We start from the raw sequence: 20649 nt of genomic DNA, 5'->3' as shown, positions 1-20649 counted from the left end.
TTATTGTTTTTAGAAACTTTATTCTGAAAATGCAACATTAAGGCCATTTATACCCATGAAGAATATTTAGAATGTATATTTATTTGTAACTCTGTAACAGTTTACTACTAACAGAGACTATAATGATAGTACTTATTTGAATGTATTCTGGTATGATACACAATCTAATTAGAAGTTATGCTTTCTAGAGGAAACCAGACTTTCAGCATATTGTGTTTATTTTGTCTTCCATAAGAAGCAGTGTTGACCTAACAATTTCTACCATTGCTGTAGAAGGGAAGTTTCTCATTATCACTGCTTATCACTTTGTGGTAAAATTTTAGACAAAATTTCTTGGCCTCTTCCAAGGCCAAGACAATTCTTAGGATTTGTCATGTTTTTCTTTGGCTTGCAGGATTATGCATGTGAAATCATCTGTGAAACTTCATTTTATTTGTTGATTAATACCTGTGGGATATGAGCTACTGCCTTTGAGCATTTACAGATAATTGAGAGGGCGAAAAAGTTGACCCTAAAGAGAAGAGTCCAGTTTGCAACTCTTTATCAGTCAATATATTCTGAAAATCTTTGAGAGGAGTTATGAAGGTATCTTATTTGGAAAGCAGAATGAAAATTTTTGAGGGCCAAGTTTCTTTTTGACATTTGTTCTACAATTTCATCTGAAACTTCAGCAGCATCTCTTTAATTTACAACAATTTTAATGTCTTTTTCTTTCTAGAACAGAAGAATCTGTGTTATCTAAAGGACTTGTAAGTTTATTTTTCGTTTAATCAAATTTTCATTATTATAATGCTTACTCTTTCTGATTTGAGAAACAGTAAAACTTCAGCTTCCCTTTCTTAGAAAGGTGTACAAATAATAGTTCAGATAATATTTTCTTCAGTCTTACAAACGTTTAAATTTATTGAACGTTACACACATGCATATACCTTTAAATTACCATTACCACTTAAATTTGTAGCTCCTAGGAGCTTTGGATATGCAAAAGAGCATTTATGGTAAAGGCGGTTGTAGCCATGAAATGTGAAAAATAAATTAATGTCTTGTGTATGTGCAAGGTGTTGGTAGTTGGTTTTTGTTTATTTGTTTGCCTCTTTTTTTTTTCTCACCCACAGGATCTGTTTGAGAGTTGTATATTGAGGATGGAAGATAATAGCCTTCTCCATCAGTATTTAGAATTCAGAGATTTTATTAACGTGCCTCAGGTAATAAGCAATGTACAGAAGTCTCTGTAGTTGATTATAAATTATACCTAGCAGTTTTCTATGTGTTTGAGAGGGAATATATTACTGAACCTCTATAGAATTGTGTTGTCAAATTGAAACCTGTAGTGTCATGCTATATAGAATTGTCTTCTATGTGCAGCAGCATGAAGTTACTGTGACAACTAAAATACACTAAGTGTATGTACATGCCACCGAGGCAGCTGGGCACTGATCTTAGCTGAAAGAGCTCTTGCTAATTTTTGCTGTTTCCTTGGAAGTGTGTTGCTTGATCGCATTCTTATTTGGACACAGTTGTTAGTGGGCTGAGGTTTTTTGTTGTTGTTTTTGGTCATTTGTTTGGTTTGTTTGTTACTACCCTGAATAGATTTTATTCAGTGTGAGGTAGTCTAATAATCTGCATGTAATTACAATTTATGTTTTTTTTTGTCCAACTGCAGGATCTGGTGAAAGTTATGACCCTTTGTCCCATAGAGCATCTGGTATGCAATAAAACACACAAAATGAATTATGTGATTTTTTTTTAATTAGAAAATTATCAGATAATTTTTTATTATTATTTTTAGAGAAAGAAGAGTTTAAATGTGTTGCAGTTGTTCATAGACAAATTTGATGCAGAAGGAAAGTACACATTATTCAGGTATGCATTCAAATGAGTGTAGATTGTGTAATATAAGCCTTGTTGCAACTTAATTGCTTAGAAACTTAGTCAGAAATCATTTTTATCTATCTGGTAAGCCACAATAGTTTCACTATGTTAAATTGTGGATAAATAATGAATTTCAGTTGCCTTTCATAAAATAATCTGTCTTATGTAAGCCAGTGTTTAAAGGCTGGATATTTTCTTTTTCTGAGGAGGAAGTACCACGTAGTGAATAAGGCCATAATATCATCCAAGTCTTGAGCTAACTCTATAGGCAGCTTTTAAATAATAATATCTTTATTTTTGTTTGAAGGTGTTTACTGAAGACAAGCAACCACAGTGGTGTAGAGGGATACGTTATTCAAAAAATAAAAGATCAGATTCACTTATCATTAACGGTAAGCCTATTGCCTTTAAAAAAAACAAATTGTCATCTCAGATGTTGAGCAAATATGTATAACTTAAAATTTGAGCGATGCATTTAAAACAAAAACAAAAAATACAAAAATTGAAAAGAAACATAAGATTGTTTCAATACAACATTGAAAAGAAACATAAGATTAGGAAATAATTAAAAATACTGATTTGGCTTTTTTCTGTGTATGTATTTTTACATTATAATTTTACATATGTGCAGTTTTAATTACACAATTTTACAGTATATTACAGGTTATTACTACCTTCTCTGTGCTTGTAAAACATAGTCCTTAAGGGGGAACTGCTTCGTATTTTTTTTTTTATTCTCGCATTTCCTGAATATAATTCAAATACTACAGTCTAGACTATTGATTTTTCTCTTGGGTTTTATTATGACAGTCAGCATTATGAGTGCTTCACAAATGTTATATTCATCAGAAAGGGTTGAGCCAGATCAAAACCATTTAAATCTCATATTTCATAATAATTTATACCAGGAAAACTTAATAAATAAATGATTATCTTTTTTTTTTTCTTTCTTTCTTTTTTTCTTTTCCTGTTTCTTCCCCTTTCAACTTCTTAAGGCCTTTTTCAAAGCAGATTTCATCTTCAAGGTCTTCATTTTGTCAAATAGAACAACATAGTAAACTTGCACATATTTCATGCTAGCGTTTATGAAGTGTAACACGATTATAATATAGTACTAAGGGTACAACTCTGTTAGAGAACAGTGAATTAGTATTTATTAGGTTATAGTCTGTCCTGTATATGGAATCGTCAGGGGGTGAAGAAATTAATACTATGAAAATTCTCCCAAAAGAAGCTTGCACTAAAATTGAATAGGGAAAATACATTCTGAAAATTCTTTACTACTGAATTTGTTGACTATACAGCTTCAGAATTCTGTCAATTCAGAACTTCGATGTAGAGCAAGCTGTCTAAAAGTCTCATACTTTTAGAATTTTATCATATGGATTTGAATATTCTATTTTTGTTGCAAAGAATTCTGCTATAGACATCATAAAATAAGTGGATAACATTTTTACTGCCCACGTAGTCTTTGTCTTTTTAGGTTTATCATCTGATCTAACTTAACACTGACAGGTAACCCTCTTGTCTCATCTAATATACAGACAGAGAGGATTATGAAAAGACTAACTTATATACTTTGATCACATGTAGTAATTAGAAAATATTTCCTCCAGCATTTGATTTGTGTATCTATTAGCTATCTGTTTTCCCCAAATTATTCTTGTTAATCATAGAATACCCTGAGTTGGAAGGGACCCACAAGGATCATTGAGTCCAGCTCCTGGCTCCACACAGGACCACCCAAAAAAAACGTATTTCTGAGGGCGAAGTCCAAATACTTCTTGAACTCCACCAGGCTTGGTGCTTCCCTGGGGAGCCTGTTGCAGTGTCCAACCACTCTCAGTGAAGAGCCTTTCCCTAACACCCAGCCTGACCCTCCCCTGTCCCTGCTCCATGCCATTCCCTCGGGTCCTATTGCTGTCCCCAGAGAGCAGAGCTCCTGCCTCTCTTCTCCCCTCGTGAAGAAGCTGCAGGTCGCCATGAGACCCCCCCTCATCCTCCTCTGCTCTGGGCTGAAGAAACTGAGTGACCTCAGCTGCTCCTCATATGTCTTCCCTTTTAGACCCTTTGCTATTATATTATTTATGTTAAATTACTTAAGATTTATTTATCTTTATTTAAGATTTAAATTTTTTACTCAGATAAACTTTCTGTATCATTTTTCAGAAGGCACACGACAACGTCTGGTTTACAGGACATTACCTGATCTCCCTTCTAGATTTAGTGCTTTTCCTTCCTGAAGGCGCTGAGACAGATCTTCTCCAAAACTCAGATAGGTGAGTTGTAGTTACAATTAGAGGCTTTTCTCGTTTTTGTTTGTTTGTTTGTTTGTTTTTAATTGCTTAAAAAAAAAGTCAAGCTACCTTATTACACAATGAAGTGACAAAATCAATGTATTTTAGATTTTTTTTGAAACAGGGGTGCAAATGATAATTTATTTAAAACATCATTTTAACTAACTGTGCATAGAATAATGTTACAGTGCTATTATATTGGTGTTAACAATAAGGAATGAATTCTTCCTGCATTCCTCAAGAATATAAGGCCTTAGGTCAGACTACAGAGCTAATTGGTAAAGCATTATTCCTTCAGGAATGTGTGGTTTGTCATTTTTCTGCGGAAACAGAAGAATAACTTCAGCAATTGGCAGAACAGAAAAAATGTGGTGTGTTGCCTTACAAGATACAAGGGTATAATAATGATCTGATGTAACTTACAGCACACAGCCTTGTCAAGGCTCTTGCACAGGTTGCTGCTGGGAGCCCTGTATGTCATGAGTTTCCGCTCAGATACAGAGGTATCTCAACAATACTTGCATTAAATAAATAATATAAAAATAATTGGAAATGTCTCTGAAAATCTCCTGTACAGGACAAGTCTCTTCCTATGTGATGAATAAAAATTGAGCTTGTAAATCCCCAGGATGATGATGTCCAGATGGACACACAACTGTGTAAAAACCCAGATGTAAAATCTGTACTTGGAGACAGTGCTACAGCTTATCTGGAAAAAGCAATAAATATTTTTTTTTTGCTAAAAGAAAAGTAGAGTAAAACAAAAGCAAAATACACATTTAAAAAGCATACAAAAGTAAAAAAATCAATACAGTAAAAAAAGAAAACTGCTAGACGAGTTTCAAATCAACTGCGGATCTCACTGGTGATATATATTAGAAATTCTGTAATATAGTTCTCTCCCTTCAGAAAACTCTTTTCCTCGCAATCACTGACCTTGTCTAATCTGCTGCTGGTTTTAATCTTACTTGTAAAGCGTCAGCTTCTGTTGTAACAGGGGAGTCACTGCGCACTGGTGCTCTTGATTAAGCTATATTACTCAACAGAGAAGTGGTTTCATTTTATACGAAGGGATATTTTTAGGATGCCTAGTTAATAGGCAATTTAAGTTATCACCCCTGTAATAAATATCTGCACTTTAAATGATCAGTAGTGTTTCTCATTCACAGGATTATGGCATCACTAAATCTTCTGAGATACTTAGTCATTAAGGATTGTGAAAGTGACACCCAAGTAAGTAGTAACTGATTTGAAACGGATTGATTTCTGATTAGCAGAGGACTGAGAGTTTCCTCAAGTCAAAACCATGGTTTTTGCATTTTTCTCCAAAATGGTCAGCAACCCAGAAGTGATATTTTACTTGGCTGTATTTAGAGATGCATGATGTGTTATTTTATCCTGATGAAATTTGGTTGCATTTATATTTAACTGTTACCATAAACAAGCTAACCCTTTTACTCTGCCTAATGAGTTCTGGTCACTGTCCATAATTTTAGAGTATGTCACCATAAAATAACATCCCTATCAAGTATTCCCAAAAAAAAAAAAAAAAAAAAAAAAGACATTAGTCTTGATTATTTATTCACTGATAAGCCCCCCAAGTGAATATCTTAATAATGGATTTCTTTACAAGCCTTTGCAATTCAAAAGATCCCATTTATTCATTTTAGGTAAAATATCTTTGTGCAACATGCTTAAAGTTATTAGCATTAAGATTTCTCAGAAAATATTTAATAATCACATTTAAATAGTTTTTACTTGTGCAAAGACGTATTCTGTATTTACGCACGATAGGTACATATTAATATCTTCTCTGGGTATTAACATAGAAAAAGGTTTTGTCTGTGAGATCCATCTTCTGAAGTAATGAAAGGAATTGATAGGCCTGTCCAGGTTTCTGTTCCATTGCTTTATCAGATATAGCCTGTTTGATGCAGAAAGGCAACTTGCCAGGCTAAACTGCCCACCGGTACAGTTTACCTATATATTTATTATACCTATATCTTTTTACCTTCATTTCTTCTGTGTGTGGATGTTTGAATGTAGATATTTAGGAAAACTCTGTATATACTTTGCAGTATAAATGCATATCCATATAATGTTATGCTGCTTCGCTTTTAACTGGGATTTTATTACTTTGTAATACCTGCATCTTTCTTCTCTGTTTCATTTAGCTCTTTTCTGTCTGAAGCAGTCAGCGATATCTGTCAGTGGTAAATCAGTGCTAACTGTTTGTTATTCAAGTGCTGTGTGGCTTTTCAAGGTAGTATATTAGGATGGATCTGGGTCTTGTGTGCGTAGTCACTCCTGTTCATCTGCAGATGAGGGACTGGGTAGTCAGAAATTTTGTTTTAATTTTCACAGCTGGGTTGATATTCAGACTTTATATTCCTGCAGATGATTTGTAAGTGCTCTGACTTTCATTGTGTCACTACAGCATTGAAGAGCCAGTGTAATTATATGGGTTTAGTTTTCTGATTACATTCTGTTACCAAATGACTACTTACTCTAATAATAATTGCAACTTCTCTTGACTCCTTTCAAATCATTATTTTCCAATGTTCCTCTAACTTATGCAATTCAGTAGGCTTTTATCTGCTATATCTTGCAGCATATCACCTATCCCCTTAGTACTAAACATTTTGATTTCCTGTTAAAATACTTCTTAAAATTAGTGGTAGTGTAAAGATAAATTACTTTTCAGTTTTAAAGTACTGTAAATCCTTTCCTGCCTTCAGTAAGCACTATCATGGCCAGACAAATATTCCAACCAGCAGATAAGTATACTAAGATATTTTGTTGTTTATCACCCAGTTCCTCTACTTTCTTTATGGTTTGGAGTAATTGACTTTGGCATCTCTTTTTCTGCTTTTAAAATACAGAAAAAAAATCTGATCCACTTTTAGAGCACTTGTGGGTTCTATGAATACCAGCTTCTTAAGTGCCTAATGATGTTATTTAAATAGAATAATAATATCATGATGGGTAGTGATTACTAAAACAGTTATGAAAACGAATTGTAAAAATAGCTTTCAATTGGTGCATTTCTAATTTATTATTTAATTAGTTGGCATTGATAGACTGTTTCTCAGATTTATGGTGTAATTTCAATTTAAGTACTCATTATGGCCTACTCTATTTCATGTAAATGCATAGCTTTGTAAGAAAAAAAAAGTTCCTCTATTATTATTATTAAAAATCTATATATAGTAGCACGCAATTGCTGTAACATTTATGTCTAGTGTCTGCCATAAAGAACGTCGTTACAGTTTGAGGAGGAAATAACATCACGGCTTCTGAAGTTTTCCCTAAAATAAATCTAAATGCTGCCACTTCTTGACTTCCACCCTCCCCCGTCTCCCTTCATACAGCACAACTGGGACACAAAGAAAATGCTTCCTTTCATGTCAGTTTGGATGTTTTGATTGCTGCATAACAAGCACTTTCACTAATGAAGTATAAAAATGAGATTTTTCTGAAAAGTTATTTTTTCATTTCAGCACCATTCATGTGGAAGTTATTACTAGTCTTCTTGTTTGATCAGTTAACTTTGTGTCACTTAGCATTCAAATTTGGTGAATTATCCCCCGTAATCAACAATGCCATTTAACATCAAGAATTCTTATTTTTTTTTTTCATCTTTATCCTGCCCTTTGATGATACTGCCTGAGGAAAGGAGTCATATAAATAGCTCCTGTATCTACAGACACAAAGGCTGCTTTATATGCTTTTTCTACATTTCTACAGAAGTTCTGTAACTACAAGCTTAGAAGGTGCCAAAGCAGTGTAGTTTTCCTCTCATGGCATCTAACTTTGAACAGCCTTGCTTTTGAGCATCTTTTCATCATATCCCTTGCTTCATGAATACCATTTATATACTCCTTTCACCCAGCCCAAACTGGGGAGGAGGTTTGTGTGTCACTTCAGCTACTGCGCCTAAAGGCATAAATGAATACAGAGTGTCACGATATAGTATTTTTTGTGATTTCACTAGGGATTTCATTAAAATCTTAACAGTAGTAGAATGCTGAATGCCTATTGTGGTTTTATATATATACACACTTCATATAAAAATGTTTATGTGTATATATATATATATATAGTGAAGTTAACAAGGAAAAACTATGTAACTAGATTGTAAAGCCTGAGGGAGCGGTATTACTTGCCGGCAAATTCGGAGTTATCAGCGCAGCAGAACCAGTAACAAGTCTGAAGTCTTATCAGTGTGGTTGTATATGTATAGTAGCAACACTGGTACAGCTTAAAGCAAAATTTGATTCTGCAGTAAGCAAATATCTAATTTTTTTGTATATGTTTTAAGTTAGATTGGAACATGGTGCATATATGGAACATGTTCTAAAAACAATAGATAAAAAGACCTTAAAAGTAAGTACATATAGTTCCTACATACTGGCAGAGTATAATTCACCGTGACAGTTCAGAATACAAAGGCTGAAGTAGCAGCATATCCAGTAACACTCCTCCAAAGCTTCTTAAACTAATTGCAATATAGACAAGAACCTTATATGTGAGGAGCATGACATTTACCACAGCTTACATTTGTCATCTCAATACAATGGTGATTTAGGAATGTTAATTCAAATATTTGTGCTATTTTGCCACTGTAACAACATATAAAGCTCCTTTCAGCTTTATTTACAAGAATGAGTTGAAAATGTGCATTTCCATTGCTCTAGTTATTCTTCTACATACTGCATTTGCCCCTTTTCTTGACTTCTTCATCCTCTAATTTTCAAAAAATAATTTTGAAAATGCAGGAGAGTAAAAAGAAAGGAGCTTAAATAGCTGTCACCATGCTATTATTCCTTAAGAATAAGTGGTTAAGTCTAAATTTTCTTTTTTTTTTTTCTTTCCAGCACAGCAGTGTATGTTACAAAGACTAGTCAAAATTTCTGCTTGAAAACTTAGCATTGTGATGCTTCATTAAAAATAATGTACAATCTTCTCTGTTCTTTTCTTTTTGAATAGACTGGTGTATGGACCACACTTGCTAAGATTGAGAAAAATTTTTTAAAACCACTGCATGTAGGACTCAGTATGTCAAAAGCACACTATGAGGCAGAAATAAAGAATAAGAGAGAAAACAGAAGAGGTTAGTTGTTTTCTTAGCTTTGTTCATATTCAGAACCTTTGGAAATCCTTTGGAAACAAAGAATTGGTGAATGATGTATAGATTACATTTTTATTTAACTGTTCATGCTATTCCAGGTTTCAAATAGTAATTCAAGAGTTGCTATATGTGATATTAATACTTCTCATGATTAGTCAGAAAAATCTGAACTTGTTTCTCTCTCATCACATTTGTAAACCTTATGGAATCCTGACAGAAATGTCACTTGAAGACATTCAAACCTTGTTCTGCATTTATACTTTTGATTTTAAGGTTAGACAGGAGCATCTAATTCCCTATGTGAATATGTAGCCCTTAGGTTTCATACTAGGTGTGGGGAGGCTAATAAGAGAAGAAATAATTCACACAGCAAATAGGTACCCTCTTAAAGCCTGAAGGATTACACTGATTTATTTTTTTTTAATCTGACACACAGAATCAGATTCTGCTCAGGGTTAAGCAGATACATCCCACAGGAAATGAGAGCTATAGCTGCTTTAGGCCATCTCTGTGTATGTCAGATCCTCTGTTCCTTTGTGGTCTCTAGTATAATTAAGAGAGCCCAAGGAAATTGCTTCTGCTGCCAGAAATGTCAGTATAGTCTTTTGCCCCTAGTGTTATCCTCTTGTTTTGTTATAAAGTATACAAGTACAAGGCAGAGTGAGGGGATTTTTTCTGAAGGTACCCTGTGGATATCTTTCTAAAGGGAACCTTTCTTTTAGAGAAGAAGCTTGCTAATTCATTTTTGTCTCTTACGTTTCTCTAGCAAAGAGATCTGAGTTCAGAAGAGAACATCTAACTCATAAAAAATAAATGGTTTAGTCTTTCTCTCCAGTGTATAATCTTTGTAAGCATTACACTAAATTTCAAGTACGTGGTTTGAATGTTGGAATTTTCCTCTTAGTTTTCAAACTGTCCTTGTAGTTTTATCAGTGGTAAGTAGTCTGTCAGAAACAGACACCTGAATCCTTTTCTTAATTAAATATTTCACGTCTGGATTTGTTGCTTGAAGCTCAAGGATCTCCCGCTATCTCTGGATATGAAAGTATTAAAAATGTATCCAAAAAATGACCAGATTCTGTATATATATATTTTTTACCTTTTAAGGAGAATTTTAGCTATATAAAATTGTTTCAAGTTACAGATATTACCTGTTTAGTAATGTAGTCATACATCATATAGTAAGTGCAGAGAGCATCCAGCTCAACCTGTCTTCTTAAAGTTCAGTACCTTTTCTCCTCAGTGTTTTGTCAGTTTTTAGGTTTCTGCTTTTAACAACTGTTGCCTATAAATGCTTATATATATATATATATGTTAATATTCTAAAAGTTATGTGGAACAGCAACTTGATCTCTGTACTTTTCTTCTACAGTGGCAAATAATTCTAACACAGTTTGTTCTCTAACTGTCAGTGAGGAAAAGATGCCTGCCATGACTACTGAAATGCAGCTTCAGGTGAGTTGGCAGTTCTTACCAAGCTGTTCAGAAGTATTGAATACTTTTCAATCTAGAGACAAATGGAGATGTACAGTAGATAAGAAAATCATTGTTCTAATAAAAATAACATAAAACTCTTCTGTCATTTCAGGTTTTGCAGTCAGCTCTCTTCACATTTGATTTAATAGAAAGTGTTCTAGCTCGAGTAGAAGAACTCATTGAAGTGAAAGTAAAAGCTGTAATGGATGAAAACATTTAGGTCAACTGAAATACTTGAATTAGTCAAAATTATCTTGCAAGAAGGATGCTATTAGACTTTAGTTGAAAAGGAGGCTACCAACCTTTAAAGAAGAGTAGTGTAGAGTAGCCTCTAGAAAAATTGTAAATCCTGCTCTTTTGTCTTGTTGCTTTTTTTTTTATTAAAAAGAGTTCAGCTATTTTTATCTGTGATTCACAGAGATGGCCTATTAAAGTACTCCTTTTCAGAATTTATTGCTTTTCCCAAAGTTTAGAAAGTACGTCTGTCTACAAGGTGTTGTTGTTGTTATGCTGTGTTAAGGGAGCTATGATTGCGCATTTCTTGTTCTGTTCATTTTCAAAATACTTCAGGTAATAGTTGCTGACTGGTGTTCTGAATTATGAAGATTTTTATAAATTAACTTGGAGAGACGTGAATTAAAAAGCACTGTTTAAGCAGTAGCTATTTTTATTAGCACTTTTTGACAAACAAACTTCTATGTTTACAAACTGAACTGGAAGCTATAGATAATAGACTATGGCAAACTAAACAAGGTTTAAAGAAAAACACATCAACCTTGAGCCAAATAAGATGTTAGAACTTAGTAACAGAACAGATAACTGGTGTTTAAAAATGTACTCTGTAAGGCTTCATACACAACTATTTATGCACAGGAAAATGTATTTTGGAATTGTTTTATCATTGTTGTTTCTAACGATAAAGTTTTCGTTAAGATACATTATATATTTTGGGAAGTTATTATGAAAAGATGAATGTATAAGTTCAGAATTGAATCAAATATCAGGATGGTTTTTCTATTAGTGCAGTTAAACTACATTTTTAATTTGTTGTTAGAACATACATTGGGTATAATGTATGCTATTTTTCACTGTATGGTATTTTAATACAGTTTTTTGTTCCAAATGCGTAAGTTGTATATACAGTCTTTTAAATGTAATGGTATATTTTAAGAACATTCTATATTTTGTTCAAAATGTAGCTGCTATATTTATGAATAAAAACACCAGTTTATTAATTACAATGCAATTGGTATTTCTGAAGCATCTTCCAAACTGGACTGTTTTCCATTATGTGGGCTTTTGTCATTGCCATTTTGTAATGAATATCATCTATACACGGCTTGGAAGTCATCTTAAAAGAAAGAAAAATATTACAAGTAGGTGACAATTCTTTTTACATAAACAAATGTTCAATATCTTATTTTTCAAATAGTACAAATGTATTTATCATAATGAAATTTTAATCACGTTTTTTGAAGTAAATATTTAGAAATAATGTACACAGAGGTGATTGGATGTATTCCTTTAGCTGCAAGACCAGTCCTAAAGTAACTGGTTACATCAGCATTGCTTCTGATTATCTGGATAGTATTTCAAGAGGAGTTGGTGTGATAGCTCAGGATTAGTTGGATGGTACTGTTCCCTTGGCCTATGCTAAAACAACAAAAAAATATTTTTTAGGCCCCATGACAATTAGGGACTCTCATGTAAGAGGTCATTAAATTGGCTCTGTACTGCATTAGCAAGAAATAATGTAATGGCAACTTGTAGTACGTACTATATCACTACAGTTTGTTGTATGTACTATGTCACTTCTTACAGGGCTGTCCTGTTGAAATCTTGAATATTCATTCTGAACAAGCAGAAAAGCACATTCAAGTTTATAGGATCAACAGTAATCTTAAAAGCTTTTAAGTTAATGCTTCATGTGGATGACACCACAATAGAGTCCACAAAAAGTAAGAAAAGTACAACGTTCAACCTTGTAATAAGTGTTTAACAACTCTTCACATACAATAAATGAGATGTAGGTTACACACTTAAAGTGATGAATACTCTAAACAGGTTAATACTTAGTATTTTTAGATAACTTCAGGAAAGCATAAAACAAATTCATATTTGATTTCTAACATGCTATCTAACCTACTTTTTTAATTTTTGGTACATGAGCTGCTGCTAGTATTGTTATAGTTAGTGTGCAAGTTAGAATTCTTGTGGAAAAAATGTTTTTAAAAGCAGATTAGTGAACATACTTTAACAACGTGTATGTGTACAGGATATGTTGCTGTTACAGATAAATTACACTTGTTAAGCTATAGAAACACCATTATTACGTGCATCATTTAAAAATCTACAGGTAACCAGAGTTTTCAGATAGCTATTTTACTTTAAGAAGCCATTACATACTTAGATCTCATTGATGAAATCAAGATACCCTAACGTAACTGTGGAAAGTAAGAGCTGAATTAGCTCTTAAGTAACTCATTTGTTTTCATACATACTATTAGAAGCTTTTAAGCTTTAACAGTAGTTTAAACATTTGGTTAAAGAACTGAGCAACAGTTTTACCTCAAGTTTATTACATGGATTGTGGTCAATATGACACAAAGTTCCAGTAAGGAAAATTAATTATTTTCTAATTTATTTATTTATTTTACTTTTCCTGGTTAATATACTTCTGAAGTACTTGAAGTTCTGAGGAGATAATAATTTTAAGTATATGTAACTAGACTTACCTTAGCTATGGTTAGCATTAACTTAACCATTTCAGCAGTATTATGAACTGGTATTATACGTAAATTGCTGCCCAGGAATCTGCACATCAAAATAAATTTAGGTTACTTTCTGCATGCACTTGAATTGTTATGCCATAAAACTCAGAAATCACTCCCACACAATCTGAACAACTTCTATGTCTGCACCACAAGTTGCTTTTATTTTTAGATGAAGATTGCTTTTATCTTTAACAGCAACAGAATTCATGCTCTTTGTATACCTATCTGTCCCATTTCTATACCATTTGTTCAGCTGCTAAAAAAAATTTAGAACCTGAACTATATCTTTGTAGTGTGCTATCTAAATATAGCAATCCGTACATGAATTAGATGTGATTAAGATTGAGAGATAATTCTAAGAATTTCACATAAAAACTTGGACCAATTAATTTAACCTTATTCCAGTAATTTAACCTGAAATTCATTCTCTCTCTATAAATAAAGTTATTCATATGCATTCATGCTTGAGAATGGAATCTGAAGATTAAAATAACTACCACCAATTGTCATTCAAGGCAGTCATGGAAGAGAGGTATCAAAGCTTAGGCAAGCACAAAGCTTCTCTCTTTAGGCTTTTATCCTAAGTATGTTGTAACAGTGACAATAAAGTTAGCATTGCTGTCATTTTCTGTTGTAGAAAGTATAATTTAATCTAAAAATATAAGTATCTAAAATATAATTGTCACTATCAATTTGGTGTGGCCTGAAATGATAAAACTATTTTTTTATTTTAATAAAATTACTGACTTGCCAAAGGGAATGTATTTTCAAAACATCACGTTTGTTAGTGATCGACACACTTCCAGATCAGTTGACTATAGGCACAAAAGTAGATTGAGAATTAGCACAGCCATCAGCTGAATAATATGTTCTTGCTGAATGGTGGCAGAGCTTTTAAGAGCTCTCATGAAAATGTATGGAATTTTTATACAAGGATAATGGATTTCCTAAATTTCATCCCATACACTCTGCTACTCATCAGAATTTTGGCAATGTGCCCTGGATTTAATGAACGTGGTGCTAGTTTCAAGGAAGTAAAGATCAAAGACTCCATTAGAATAATCACTTATTTGATGTCAAGAGTGAAAATCAACTGCATTTAAGACTACTGTACCTGCCTGAAAATAGTTTTGATTAAACATATGGAACAGAATCTGATAACTGTTCTCAGCAGGTGCATACTGAAACATGTAAGTTTTCAGGCTTCATTAGAATCACAGATAATATTTTAAATACACCGGTTTTAATGTCCAGTTTTATACTCCTAATGTAGAATAACATTATTTCCATTGTTTAGCTGTGCATAATAGACACTGTTCAAAGTGAGCAGATTTTAAAACCTGGTAAGGAATATGTACTTTACAATAAAGCCTTTTCACATGTAGAAAACGTACATGTTCTGTTTTGAAAATAACCATGAAAAGATCCTGACAGAACTAAAAAAAAAAAAAAAAAAAAAAAAAAGGTTTATGAAAATTGCCTAATTTTCCAGCGCGAGAGAGAAACTTGAAAAGGGATTACATAGCCATAAAGTGATTGAAAGGAAGGTTATTTGCTGTTTTGAGGAAGATCCCTTTTTGTTAACTATGACATGTCAGATTGACTCACTCAGCATTTTTTTCATTTTCCATTAATAAACTTTTTTTTTGCCTGGGGAAAATAAAATTCATCTGAATTTAGGACTGCTGAGTAAACAGTTATTTCATTTCTTCCTAGCAATAAAAAGCTTAGTTTGATATTGCAATCATACCTTCTCTGAATCCTAAACATTATATTCCATTCTTGTGGTCCATGAAGAGCAGCTGACAAAACCAAAAAACTATTCCGATGTATGTTTATGAATTTCTGAATTCTTTCTAAAAACTGTTCTTCTCCTCTCATAACCATGTCTTGAGTGTCTGCCAGTATAAATGCAACACCTATTGAAGAAGTTAATATAAATATGTGTCATGGAAATGTGATTAAGCCTTCTCACTATGAATACCCTGATCAGGAAGCAGAATTGTTATTCAAGTATTAGTTTAAAAGTCAATAGAACAAAATGTGTGAATGAATTCACACATCTTGTTGGTGAAATGCAATCATGAGATTTGGCTAGTAATTTTAAGATAAAACTACAAAATAATCAGAGGTTATTTTCTACCATAACATCAAAAAAGCATTCAGTCCACTCAAAGTATAGACATCTGCATACCTTTGCAGGCAAATGCTTCGGGAACAAGAAATCGCTAATATGGAATATATTTAGGACAAATGCAAAGACAGATTGAAGAGCTTAGCAAATCTTATTTCTAAATAAGATAAACAAACACACTTTATCTTAAGATTAAGCTAAAATGTCTGCCATGAAAAATGAAATTATAACCCCATCAACTAAGTTATTCTGAAAGGGAAAGTTATGTTGTAAATGTAGGAGGTTTAACAAGAAGATACAAAAGACTGGACTAATCTATGCCTTTAATCTTTATAGTTCAGGGAAGCTTTAGACTAAAGATCTTGTCTACCTGTCTAAAGCATCCACTGCTCTAAAAAGGATGGATAAGTGTTTCATGTTTGCGGTTTCAGTGATTTCCTAATCAAACCTGTTCAATCAACAAATACTCTCGTTAACTCCCTTGTTACCACCAGGTCTGCAAACTCAACTGGAATAATTAAAGCCAAAGATCTCAGTTCACTCTTACATTTACAGCCGTGTATACGAAAAATCTCGATGGCTATCTTAGGTTTAAATGGCACTCAACAAGTTTACTCAGTTATAATAAAAATATACAAAACAGTCCAGCTGATGATCACCAAATCCAATGTAGAGATCAATGGAAACATTCCATCCTCTCACTTAGTGCTACCATATCACAGCTCCTTCCACGACTGCATGACACCCCAACACAGAAGCTTTTATTCAGTTCACTGCAGCCTTCAACAGAGCCTGACTCTGTACATCATTAGAGATTAGGAGTTTAAAAACAAACAAAGTACCATACCAGAAAGAGAAAAAATCACAGATCCAATTTCCACTGATTCTGAATATCGAACTCGGTGTTGTTGCCTCTCTAGAACTGTAGAGATTTCATGATTCTAAATAAATTGTAACATTATTTTTATGTTTCCAGCCAACAAATTAAATACAAAGATTTTTAAAACATTGAAGGTTTTAGATGGAACTTTAGCATCGTTGATTTAAAAATATTTTATTCTACTTGCAATAAAAGTAGTAAAGCATTAATTAAAATTTTTCAGTTAATTAAATTGTGGAATATTTGTATTGAAAGATATGAAATCATTAAACGGCAATTTTGTATGCATACATTCAGTTTGCCACAGGAAACTGTTGCATAAAACATAAAGAAGCTCAAACATTTTACAGCCTATTTTTGTAAGATATGCTAAAGGAAGATTTGCAGAAATTATGAACATATAGTCGTGTGTTTCTAAGACTCCAGTTAATTAGACTGCATTATTTTCATGGATATCAGCATTTCATTTGGAAGATAATTCAGAAAATCTGTATGGGAGATGATTTTCATTAAAGCTTTTTGACAGTATGCAATCCAATCAAGCAAACTAAAACACTGCAGTATCCAACATAATCATCTGCAGAATGGAGTGGGTTTGGATATAGCTTTTAGCCTACAAAAAGCATTTATGCAGTATATTATATATAAACTGTTTAAGCCCACACTTTTTAAAGATTAGACCACTGAATCCTTTTTAACTAACATGTTTTTTAGGTTACCCTTTTAAAATACAGCCAACCTGCCATGTAGGGAGGTGTCATGACCTAATGAAAGAGTACAAAACACAGTCAGGATGGCAAGTGTACCCTGAAGGAGACAGCAACCAGAAATTTAATGCTTTGAATTGGTATGGAATGGGAACACTCAGTGACAGCTACTTATGAGAAATAACTACAATTCTGGAAAAACTCTGTACTTTAAGTCACTGATGAAAGTGAAATATTTAATGTACAAATATAAGCAACAGCTTTAAGAAAAGGATAGCTGCACAGATAGGAGGAAGCTCATAATGCAGAAGTAACCAAAAATGATACAAAGCAATACCTCTGTAAAAGAAAAGCCATCTTAGAACTGTACTTCAGCTATTTCCATATCTTTGCTCACTGGGAGTCTTTGAATAGGACTCATGAATAAGGAACAAGTTACACCAGTATAGCTGATGCAATCAGCACACTCTGATACCTCTCACCATGTTACGGATTAAGTTGCTCTTGAAACTTTTACCAAACTGGAACAGTTTACCAGCTATCCTCCTAATGCAAGCAGATAAATAAAAATAGGCTTCAAAGTGAAACAACTCAGGAATTAATTCAAAAGCATTCACCTATTTGCACAGCAAAGATAGAGCAATAACCTCATGAGCCAAACTAACATAAAATATCCTTGATTATAAGTCAAAGCCCTCAGCCTCTAAATTCTCTCAAGCTAGCATGAAATTGGCCTCAGCTGCAGGAACTAATTATCAGCTCCTTGACAGCCCCTTTCATTTTACTGGGGAATTGATATTAACAGTTATAAATACACATCACTATCTGTAAGACTATTTTAAACTAAATTGCACACTTACTGAGTAATAATCTAATCCATTGTTGATACTGTATGGTAAAAATAAAGTGTTTAGGGAGAAATTCAGACAATTAAAAACATTCCAGGAAGAATTATTTATACTACTAATTGAAAGCAGCATCAACACAGTGCAGAATTGATGAGTCAGGAGAACAGGCCTAAAACAGTACAACTCAGAATAGCAGGTGGCTAGAATACTAAATACATAGGTAGGGAAAAATAAAAATGACAACAACCAGTGCTATGTGTGGGAATAAAAATGTTGTTTTTGCAGAGTTACATTGTTTAGAGGGAAGGAATGTGGTATTGAGACATGCTTGCAGTGATAAGAAAGCTTAATAGACAGCCTTGTAAAATGCAGATAACCAGACTCCTTAGAGCAATTAGGTGAAGATCACGGTGTCAAGTCAGATGAGTGAAGAAACATTACCACTTCGAGCAGTAAAAAAAGTTAAAAGAAATTTTAAATTTAATAGGCTGGCAACTGAAGGCCATGTATTGCCTGTGAAGCATCAGATAGGTTGTGAACCTGGATTACCCAGTCAGTGTGGAGACAGGGGAGGGTCGTCAAAAAAGAAAGTATATAAACTGTACTATGTGACTAGCAGGTGTGCTCCTGCTTGTGGGATGCCTGCCATTGCAATCGCAAATAAATTACTACTTCACTGAGAGCCTCGCCTGAGCCTAAGTTATTGGCTACAGAGTGTTTCTCACAATTTGGGGGCTCATCCGGGATCCAGTCACCCGCTGGGGAGCCCCACTGCTGCAGCAGCAGGAAGGCATGCCCCACTGATTTCAGTGATCCTGTGCATCAACGGTGGCGGTTCTGCGGAGAGCTGACAGAGGGCACAAGACTGAATAAAGAGGCAGGATTCATGAAGTAGTGGGGAAGGGAAGAAGGTAGGCACTCCAGGTTTAAGAATTGATCTAGTAACTCTGTGCACAGACCAAGGTAAGAAATATTAAGTACTGCCTTGGGGGTCGGGTGAGACTGTGTGACGTGTGATTGAGACGTACTTTTGTATGAAGCGAGTGTGGAGTCCTGATCTGCAGTTCCATAACTCTGCAAGGGACGTGGCTGGAGATGGATGAAGCGTGAGATAATGGCGAGAAATGAAGAGTCTAGGGAAATTTGGTGTATTGTACCCCTTGCATGGTGAAGAGCTAGGGAGTACACCAGGGAATCTGGTAAACTCATTGGTGTACGGTACCCCTTGCACAGGGAAGTGCTTGGTAGTACACCCCCATTTTCCAGAATCGGAACGTTAGTGTGTGGTACCCTGCAGGAGGGAAATTTCTGTAGCAGCACACTGACGAGGGCTAGGAAAAATAGGAAATAGGAGTTCCAGGGGGCAGGGAGATATCCCCGGGGGAGTGCCTACTGATAGTTCTTCCTGAAGTATGGTAAAAAATAGGAAAAATAATCTCAAAATTAGAGGAGATGATAAAAGAAAAAAAAAGGTTAAATATTGTGTATCAGTCTGGACAAAAGAACCAATTAAGGAAACAGCAGTATTTTGGCCAAAATACGAGTCTGATGAAAATTCAGGCTTTAAATTTATATGTAAACAATAAGATTCCTTTTTCAGAGAAGGAGCCAAGTCATGCTCCCTATAATCTTAATATTGCACCGGTGGCAGCAGCAGTTGCTCCAGGAAGGGAGACAGGTATTGCAATTAATGCCGTCTCTAGAGAAGAGCGCACTCTAGGCTCTGGTAAGAATTAGAACAAGGTATAAGAGATATTGAGAATTTTGCCTTCCCTGATACTAACAGTACTAACACTAACTCCCCCTCTCCTTGCTGGCAGAGAGGTGTTGGGGTTTTAAGAAGGTGATGAAATCTGTAACTGAGGACCCCATCAGGCTAGCTGAACAATTAGACCAGTTCCTAGGGCCTCACTTATACTATTGGGGGGAAATGATGTCTGTACTAAGTATGTTGTTTACAGGGGAAGAAATGGAAATGATCAGGAGGAGAGCTGCTATACAAGAATGGGAAAGAGCTCATCCTCCACAACCAGGAGTAATACCAGCAGGGCAGAAATACCCACTTGCCGATCCTGACTGGAATAATAATAATGCGCAACACATAAATCATGTGAGAGACTTGAGGTCAGAATGAGAAAGTACTTGTGGATGAATCCTGAAGACCCGGTATCCTGGGGGCTCATGAAAGTTCATTTTGTGGTTGGAGCCTGGTCAGATACATGCTGGGGGGGCTCCAGAGGGTGGGGGGATGTAGTGAACAGTCACTGGGTTATTGGCTACAGAGTATTTCTCACATATGGTAGAAGCAACTTCAAATAATGTTCAAATAACGCTGCTTAATCATCTAAAAGGTATATTAATTGATACTGAAAAAAAAAAATTCCATGTATATAATGTAGAAAATACTTCTTTCACTGCTTCTTAGTGAGTCACATGCTGCTCTTGACAAATAGTCTTATACCTGCAGACCCGTACTCATAATAACAGTCGTTATCCATCTTGACTGTTCCTGCCCACCACTCTCTGTCAT

At 34.3% G+C, this 20649-nt stretch overlaps 2 protein-coding genes across 3 annotated transcripts in view; one reads left to right on the top strand and one right to left on the bottom strand.

The window, feature by feature from the left end:
- Positions 1–12036, top strand: part of GLMN (glomulin, FKBP associated protein) — a 21303-nt gene extending 9267 nt beyond the window's left edge. The window contains exons 10-19 of one of the 2 annotated variants that reach the window (XM_035332826.1): positions 719–749; positions 1116–1205; positions 1664–1705; positions 1790–1863; positions 2180–2264; positions 4042–4151; positions 5339–5402; positions 9159–9282; positions 10673–10755; positions 11976–12036. In XM_035332826.1, the coding sequence (XP_035188717.1) occupies positions 719–749; positions 1116–1205; positions 1664–1705; positions 1790–1863; positions 2180–2264; positions 4042–4151; positions 5339–5402; positions 9159–9282; positions 10673–10755; positions 11976–11990 (718 nt within the window). In that variant the 3' untranslated portion in view covers positions 11991–12036. Of the gene's footprint in view, positions 1–718; positions 750–1115; positions 1206–1663; positions 1706–1789; positions 1864–2179; positions 2265–4041; positions 4152–5338; positions 5403–9158; positions 9283–10672; positions 10756–10888 lie in introns of both variants that reach the window. The other variant, XM_035332825.1, reaches the window with a different exon arrangement.
- Positions 11984–20649, bottom strand: C8H1orf146 (chromosome 8 C1orf146 homolog). Its single transcript, XM_035332838.1, has 5 exons — positions 20581–20649; positions 16532–16625; positions 15301–15469; positions 13512–13590; positions 11984–12127 (listed from the first exon to the last, which is right to left on the bottom strand). Exons 1-5 carry the CDS (start codon positions 20647–20649, stop codon positions 12008–12010), a joined length of 531 nt encoding a protein of 176 aa, XP_035188729.1. The 3' UTR covers positions 11984–12007.

The sequence above is a fragment of the Oxyura jamaicensis genome, chromosome 8 (assembly GCF_011077185.1).
Source record: "Oxyura jamaicensis isolate SHBP4307 breed ruddy duck chromosome 8, BPBGC_Ojam_1.0, whole genome shotgun sequence".
Classification (NCBI taxonomy): domain Eukaryota; kingdom Metazoa; phylum Chordata; class Aves; order Anseriformes; family Anatidae; genus Oxyura; species Oxyura jamaicensis.
The sequence above is the reverse complement of the archived record's forward strand: the minus strand, read 5'-3'. Positions and strand labels throughout refer to the sequence as shown.

Coding starts and splice junctions, on each gene's coding strand:
- C8H1orf146 (XM_035332838.1), bottom strand. CDS start 20,649: ATGACAGAGAGTGGTGGGCAGGAACAGTCAAGATGGATAACGACTGTT. Junction 15,470..16,531: donor TGTGATTTTTTCTCTTTCTG/GTATGGTACTTT, acceptor CTTCTTCAATAG/GTGTTGCATTTATACTGGCA. Junction 12,128..13,511: donor TAATGCTAACCATAGCTAAG/GTAAGTCTAGTT, acceptor CTTTCTTTTAAG/ATGACTTCCAAGCCGTGTAT.